Source organism: Aegilops tauschii, chromosome 7 (assembly GCF_002575655.3).
Source record: "Aegilops tauschii subsp. strangulata cultivar AL8/78 chromosome 7, Aet v6.0, whole genome shotgun sequence".
In the NCBI taxonomy this organism is placed as follows: Eukaryota; Viridiplantae; Streptophyta; class Magnoliopsida; order Poales; family Poaceae; genus Aegilops; species Aegilops tauschii.
Window position 1 is genome coordinate 132,414,004 of NC_053041.3, and position 7,949 is coordinate 132,421,952.

General features: G+C 46.7%; 1 protein-coding gene across 1 annotated transcript; it reads left to right on the forward strand.

Annotated features, from left to right (window-relative positions):
* Nucleotides 1-1,952: 1,952 nt before the first annotated feature.
* On the forward strand, nt 1,953-7,391 carry LOC109782928 (bZIP transcription factor 46). Its single transcript, XM_020341560.4, has 4 exons — nt 1,953-3,176; nt 3,820-3,891; nt 4,658-4,687; nt 6,889-7,391. Exons 1-4 carry the CDS (start codon nt 2,322-2,324, stop codon nt 6,967-6,969), a joined length of 1,038 nt encoding a protein of 345 aa, XP_020197149.1. The 5' UTR covers nt 1,953-2,321; the 3' UTR covers nt 6,970-7,391.
* The last annotated feature ends 558 nt before the right edge of the window (nt 7,392-7,949 follow it).

A 7,949-nucleotide genomic window follows, 5' to 3' on the forward strand; every position in this document is an offset into this window, starting at 1 on the left:
CATATTTGAAATTAGCTCTAGCTAGTTTTTTTCACGAGCTATTATAATTCTTTACAGATATTGTTACATTCCTTTTTTATGGTCTTCAGCCTTCGTAACTAAACACCAGCACATCAATATATTTTTGAAAAAACTATAGCGTGACTGTTTAAAGGTATCTCCCACTGTGACTTGGTTACTGTCATTCCACCGACTGCACATCCATGATACATTAGCTCATGTCACGCAAAATTGTTGCCGCATCGTATTGATTTCATATACTTTTACTTCAACTACATTTGATGACCTAAATATGCTTTGGAATATCCAAATATGTTTCACACTCACCACCATTGGTACTCCTGTCGACGATCTACATCAAATGATGATGACGCCCAGTGGCGGAGCTTGAGACCATGTTGGGCGGTCTAGACGGGCACAACATAAGGGAATAGCTTGTGGGCTGGTCTTTCAAGGCCCAAGAGTAGATGTACTATATAGAAATTCTCATGAGCTAGCTGGGCGGGCCATAGCATGGGCTGGCCCTAACGTGGCTCTGCCCCTGGACGTCGCACCACTATTGTTTCGGAAGATTAGATCTGACTGCACGATCCATTTGCACAAGTCGTCGATCAAAGCCAAACCAATCTACAAGATAGTCATCACGAGGGGCTGCGCGCCTCTGTCATTCCGCTTGCGTGACGTCAACCCACCTGGAACGACACGCCACTGTTGTTTCGGAAGATTAGATCTAACCACACGATCCATTTGCAGAAGTCATCTATCAAAGCCAAGCCAATCTACAAGATAATCATCACGAGGGACTGCAGGCCTCTATCGCTCCGCTTGCGTGACGCCAACCCATCTGGAACGACGCGCCACTGTTGTTTTCGGAAGATTAGATCTGGCCACACTATCGATTTGCAAAAGTCGTCTATCAAAGCCAAACCAATCTACAAGATAATCATCACGAGGGACTGCGGGCCTCTATCGGTCCGCTTGCGTGACGCCAACCCATCTGGAACGACGCGCCACTGTTGTTTTCGGAAGATTAGATCTGGCCGCACTATCCATTTGCAAAAGTCGTCTGCCAAAGCCAAACCAATCTACAAGATAATCTTCACGAAGGACTGCACGCCTCTCTCGCTCAGCTTGCGTGACGCCAACCCATTTGGAACGACGTGCCATTGTTGTTTCAGAAGATTAGATATAACTGCACGATTCATTTGCAAAAGTCGTCTATCAAAGCCAAACCAATCTACAAGATAATCATCATGAGGGACTGCGCACCTCTGTCGCTCCGCTTGTGTGACGCCAACCCATCTGGAACGACGCACCACTGTTGTTTCGGAAGATTAGATCTGACTGCACGATCCATTTGCAAAAGTCGTCTATGAAAGCCAAACCAATCTACAGGATAATCATCACGAGGGACTGCACGCCTCTATCACCCCGCCTGCGTGACGCCAACCCACCTGGAACGACGCGCTGAAAGTCTGAGAGGTTCATGTCTATCCTGTTGCGCTCCAGAAGGATCGCTTACGCATAACCTTCCGTTTCGACTTTCCTGCATTATCTATCTACAAAGTTGCAACGGACGCCTCACACCGCTCGATTCGACCCCCTGTATTATCTATCCGCAAAGCTACAATGGCCGCCCCATCGCCGCCCTCTTTCACGCTCAATTAAACCAGCCCATAGTATGCGGCTTTGCCACGTGATTCACGCACACGTTTCCGTCGCAATTCGGTGGGGATAATATAAGAAAAAAATCGAGATAAGACCCCTTTAATCCACAAGAGGGGGCAGTTTATTTTCTGCAATAATTTTTTTTCCAAGAAAACCCATGGCAGCCCTGAATTTCTATTTTCTGTGTAGAGCGGGTGTGTGCGCGGAGTGGAATGACTGACCGGTGGGGGCAGTAACCCAATCCTCTGACCGGCTTGTCGCGCTCCGGCCGCTTCCACTTTAATGGCCCCGAGGCGACACCTGTCCCTCCCCCCACCTCGCCGCCGCGATCGCCTCCCGCAAAGCCGCACCAACTCCGCACCAGCACGCCCCCCGATGCTCCCCTCCCCCCCCCCGCTCCGCCTATTCTAAACCAAAAATCTCGCCTTTCTGTAAACTAGATAGATTTCCCCTTGCTAATTCGGGTATTATACCGCCGGCTAATCACACTCTCCCGCCTGTCGCCCGCCCCCTTGTTTATAAGCCCAGCCCCCCCTCCCTTGCCTTCTTTGTCGGTCGCCTTTGTGGGATAGAGTCGCCGGAGGAATTTTTCGCTGCTGGTGAGAGAGATCTTGGGGGAATTTGGTGTGGGGGGTGTGTGAGGAGGAGGAGGGATGGAGATGCCGGGAGGGAGCGGCGGGGCCGGCGCGCTGGCCAGGCAGGGGTCGATCTACTCGCTCACCTTCGACGAGTTCCAGAGCGCGCTCGGCGGCGCCGGCAAGGACTTCGGGTCCATGAACATGGACGAGCTGCTCCGCAACATCTGGACGGCCGAGGAGTCCAACGCCATCGCGGCCACCCTGACGCCGGCCACCACGGCCGCCCCGGCGTCCAATGTCGACGCCCTACCCCAGCCGCCGCCGCAGCCGCTGCAGCCGCAGCAGCAGGCCATCCTGCGCCAGGGCTCCATGACGCTGCCCCGCACGCTCAGCCAGATGACGGTGGACGAGGTCTGGCGCGACATCATGGGCTTCTGCGACGAGGAGCCGCCGGCGGCCCCCGCGCCGGCGCCGGCGCAGGTGCAGGCTCAGGCGCAGGCGGAGGCCCAGGCGCAGCGGCAGCAGACCCTGGGGCGGATGACGCTGGAGGAGTTCCTGGTGCGCGCCGGCGTGGTGCGGGAGGACATGGGGGGCCAGACCGTCGTGGTGCCGGCGCGGGCGCAGGCTCTGTTCCCCCAGGGCAATGTGGTCGCGCCGACCATGCAGGTGGCGAACGCGGTGGTGCACGGAGTCGTCGGGCAGGGGCCTGGCGTGCCGATGACGGTGGCGGCGCCGACCACGCCCGGCGTGCTGAACGGGTTCGGGAAGATGGAGGGCGGGGATCTCTCGTCGCTGTCGCCGGTGCCGTATCCCTTCGACACCGTGACGAGGGCGAGGAAGGGGCCTACCGTCGAGAAGGTGGTCGAGAGGCGGCAGAGGCGCATGATCAAGAACCGGGAGTCCGCCGCCAGGTCCCGCCAGAGGAAGCAGGTGAAGCTCTCGTTCTTCAGCCTCAGTGGTGTACCTATCCATTCATCATACGCCTTTTGCTTAACTAATCTGAAATGTTATCTGAACCCGAACCCAGGTTCGCAGGGTGTCTATATTGGGTATGCCCCTCGGTCATGTTGTTGTACTTTATTCGTTGATGTGATCTGACACTTCAATTTTAGCTGTTAGATAATAGTTTATCCCTGAGTAGCCCCTGCAAATAGCAAGTTGGAGTTGTTAAACAGTGTGAAACCCAAGATGAGAAGAATCTATGCGGATCGTCATTCAAGTTGGCCCTCTCAGATTCAGGAAGATAGTGGATAACTTTGTTCATTCCGGAAATGAATTGTAAGCATTGCAGCATTGTGGGTCTTCTCATCTCTTCCATCTATCGCGATGGTAGGGAGGAGGATGAGAAGTGTAGTTACTCTATGGTGAATTTTGTCTCAGGCTAAGGAGGTGGCATAATATGCCTCTTTATGCAGCATTTCTAGCCTATAAAATTATATGTTGTGAGCACAACAAGCTATGTTTGATAGATCTGACCGATGGCAAATAGTTTCAGATGATTCCATTTATTGTTGTCATTTAACCATATCACAGTTTGTATACACTTAAGTTTGGACCTTCTGATGTATGGCAGGCTTATATAATGGAGTTGGAAGCCGAGGTAGCAAAACTGAAGGAGAACAATGAGGCATTGCAGAAAAAACAGGTCTACTTAAAATTGCTTTCATGACTATATGCACATTGTTTATTTACTAACCTTGCAATTCATGTAATCAGTTAGTAGTACTTAGTTGATTTCTTGACTCCAGACAGTTCTAATATTTCTTGCTGCAATTGACATATTTGTCTGGATGGTTGGTATCTATGCTTTTTTAGTTCTCCCCAAATGATGCTTATTGCTGTCATGAGTCGTGATTGTTGTCACGACCAGCTTTTTTTTTAATGTCTTGTCTTTCTGGTATATGTTTTGCACAGCATTGACTGACTTGACTATGACTTGATAATCGTTGGAGGCTGCATAAAAATAATCCTTGTAAATTTAAATATTCTCATGTTAAATCAATTTCGTAACATTGTTGTTTTGGCTACTATGCCTTGCAAAATTTGCTACTTCTACTCATCTTTGGTGCACTCTACTGTTGTTACTAGCAGATTGCTATCTGTTAATTATGAAATATGCATTCCACACTGTATCATATTTTGTGTGGTTAATAGAACTTGAGGCTCCCTATGTTTCACATGCATGTCTTGCGATATCTATATGTTGTTAGTTATCACATACTTAACATTTTAGTTATCACTTCTTTGATTTGAGAAAATGAATGAACATTTTTGTTTAACTTCAACATAAAGTTGTGGACTTTACAGTTTAGATCTGCTGGTTACATTAAGTTGTCATAGATTTTCCTTCTGAATTTCTGATTAATGCTTTAAAGAGCTATATTCACTTTTGTTATGCTTTTAATACACAGGTGGAAATGCTACAGAAGCAAAAGGATGAGGTAATACCATTTGCAGAAAATATTTTTTGTTACTAATATCCATTGCGTTTGGTCTGATTGTTGTGGAAGTAGTACCATGCTGTCTTGTTATTTACATCTCATTCTGATCACTAATGCTCTTCGTCTATTTGGATTTATCACTGCTGCAAACTACAGTTTTTGTTGGTTGAATTGCAAAGTAGCGCAAGATGGTTTTCCATAGGTTCATCTATCTAGCCTGTTAGCCTCATACATTGTTGATACTAAGGTGCAAGGTGCCCACAATGACAGCCGTATTAGTCATGCATGCATAGCTGCATACATTCAAAAGCTTTTATATATAAAATATGCATGTTTGCTCAACCTGTTATTCCAAAACTTCGTGTCTGGATGGCTGTGAGTTGGATTTGAAAGACACTTGTTTTAATATATTGGTTTAGATATCGGCAACTTATAAAGTACTAGTTCCAAAGTAAGCCATGGGAAATTCATTTGATGTAGCATCAAGAAATGTGGAGATGACTGATTGGATTTCAACCTGGGGTTAGGAAAATGTTTCCAAGTGACTCGGATTATAATACAAAAACCCCTTATTGTTCATTGGTCCTGTTCTCAGCCTTAAACTCAGTTTTTCCAGTAACTGGTGAGGGTACCTAGTTTGAGAATATGTCCAATATACAGCCTAACAAATAGACATAGTTTAAATATCTTGGGCGATTGGCAGTTGCACTCTTGACTCTTTTGATGTCAACTACTACTCTTTGCCTTGGTGGTTCTGTTTAAGATTCAAAAGTTCTATTGCCATTATCTAGGAGCATTAAGAGATTGTAGGACTTAAGTTACAACAGAACATTTGAAATAAGCCATTATTCCGAAGTTCCATAAACCTGGGCACAAACAAGCCAAGAGGGCCATGCTCGGATAAAATGTCAGTGCTTTTTTGCTGGTCCTCATCTAGCGAAGGATATCTCAGCTGTCAACTCTTATTTGATGCCACCTTAGGTCTCAAGCTTGCAAGACACCCTAAAGATAAGAAAAGTCCTAATACCGCTTGTTTCGAAACAGGAAGCCCCCTAAAGATAAGAAAAGTCCTAATACTACTTGTTTCGAAACAGGAGTTTGCTTCTGTATTGATACATTGTGTGTAAAAAACTGAAAAACACAAACTATGAACCATTCTAATCTGGAGATTAAAACTAACATTCGCCATATGTTCTGTTTGGTGATAAACTGATGATGACCTCCAGCTATGATCGGCCCAAACTCCGCCAAGTATGAGCTACTTGACAGCAGCATAGCATCTCGTGTGATTTATTTAATAAGAGATGTGCACAGGCGTGCAAATCTCAGATTTCATAGGAAGCCAACATATTATTTGTCTGTCCTACAGTTCTCCCTGAAGTAGTACTGTGTTGTAGATAATTTAGGTCTATTGTTTCACTATATGCTTTCTGTGTAACCTACCTACCGGAACTGAGAAAATGTCCAAAAACACGATGTTTCTCATGACGTGTAGAAGGTTTTGGAGTTTTACAAGGCAAAGATATTTTGGTAGTTCCTGCAAGAGATGGAGAATGGCAGAGATAGTTTAGACTTTAGAGGACTCTAGAATTTGATAGTGACATTTTTAGGGAAGATTTTTACCATAAAGTTTTTTGCAGTTGAGGGTTTGGCTTCTGCCACATGGTGACACTAAATAGAGATCCAGCAGAGCCTCCTCATGGCATAAGCTTTCATAACCTAACATGCCATGGTGAAGACTAGGATGTCCTTAGTAGAGAAGAGATAGGGTGAATTAAGTGTAGCCACTGGTTTGTTAATGGTAAATAAAGAGTTGAGTCACCCATATTTTACAAGAGTTAGTCTCCCAGACAATCCACACAGGTCTGGATTTATTTGTGATTTTGGAGGAGGGGGGCTTGGCTACCAAAATCAGTGTCTCTATTGCTTAAGATGCTAATGGTCAGCTGTGCTATCTGAAAACCCACAGTTTTGCAGCAGTACCGTATGCATATCAACTAAACATTTATGCTGACAACTTTGTCAGTGGAACTTTCAAGAAGTTGTCGCACCATGTTCTTTTCACGCATGGACATGTCTTTAATCTATTTGGATGAAACTCATTCGTCACATGATTTTTCTGTGTTCCACTTTAATTCAAAAAGAGGTTCTCTTTTGACATCCTGTCGCTCACCCAGTTCACTTGTGAATGGATTTTGCAGGTTATAGAGAGGATCGAAAAGCAGCTTGGACCAAAGGCAAAGAGATTTTGCTTGCGACGAACACTGACGGGTCCATGGTAGCCCGAAGCTCAATACAACCTTGACAGCAGCTGGGACGTCTGGCTTCCTTAGATGAACAACCAGTGTACATATCAGCGGAAGCCGGAGTCTCCAGCTGCCCCCGTAGACCGCCGCTTTCCTGCTGCTCCTGCGGCGGTCGTTCGGTTTCTTTAGTTGGTTCCTGGGTGACAATTTAAGTCCTAGGTCTCTAGCTTTGCTGCTTTCAAAATGAACAAAAAGCAAAGTATCTAATCTGTTTAACTCCCTATCTATCTGCGTGTGGCGAGATCGTCATGCGTGCCGTTTAATGTCGTCGCTGAACGCAGCTGTTCTGTATGATGTTGAGCTGCGATGCCAGTTCTGTGATAGCTGAGTGATTACCACCGTGGTGGACCAGCGGTGGAGCCATTTGGTTTCGCTGATCTGGCTGTGGTTTTAGCTTACAGTTGCCGTTTTCTGGGCGGCGTCACAGTGGAGGAAACTCCTGGGTTTGAGTTTACAGTCCACTCTCTGGGCGGCGCTGCTGCTCGATGCGCACGCTGAAGCGTCGCTGTTGGGATGCGCACGCCGCACCAGGATGAACTGAAGAGCTCATCCTTCTTTGTTGGTTGCGACATTGATGTTACTAGCTACTTTGCCCTGGAGGTCAGTTAAGGGCACTCACGGACCACACTAGTTGGCCTGTGCCTGTGCTTTTATTAGAAGGAGGTGCCTGTGCTTTTATCAAACCAATACTAATCTACGGGACAGGCATGCTGATCCCCAAACCTATCGCTTGCAATTGTTGCATACTGTGTTCTTCTCATCACGTCACCTTCAAACCGCTGCCCAACGGATCTTGTTTGGCGCTTATAGTGGCCAAAGTCCTATTCCGCACCTTAAGCGCCCTTTCCTTTGTTATTTTTACAAGACGACGCATACCCCCTCATCACGTTGGGCTGGCCCCATTTGACTTCCTTTTTTCTATTTCAAAACTACAAAAAGTGTGCGCAAGCCAGGAT

What these genes read in the sequence shown, in the direction of transcription:
- LOC109782928 (XM_020341560.4), top strand. Translation starts at nt 2,322, where the DNA reads ATGGAGATGCCGGGAGGGAGCGGCGGGGCCGGCGCGCTGGCCAGGCAG. An exon ending in AGGCATTGCAGAAAAAACAG is followed by an intron (nt 3,892 to 4,657) that starts GTCTACTTAAAA and finishes TTTAATACACAG; the next exon opens with GTGGAAATGCTACAGAAGCA. An exon ending in TACAGAAGCAAAAGGATGAG is followed by an intron (nt 4,688 to 6,888) that starts GTAATACCATTT and finishes TGGATTTTGCAG; the next exon opens with GTTATAGAGAGGATCGAAAA.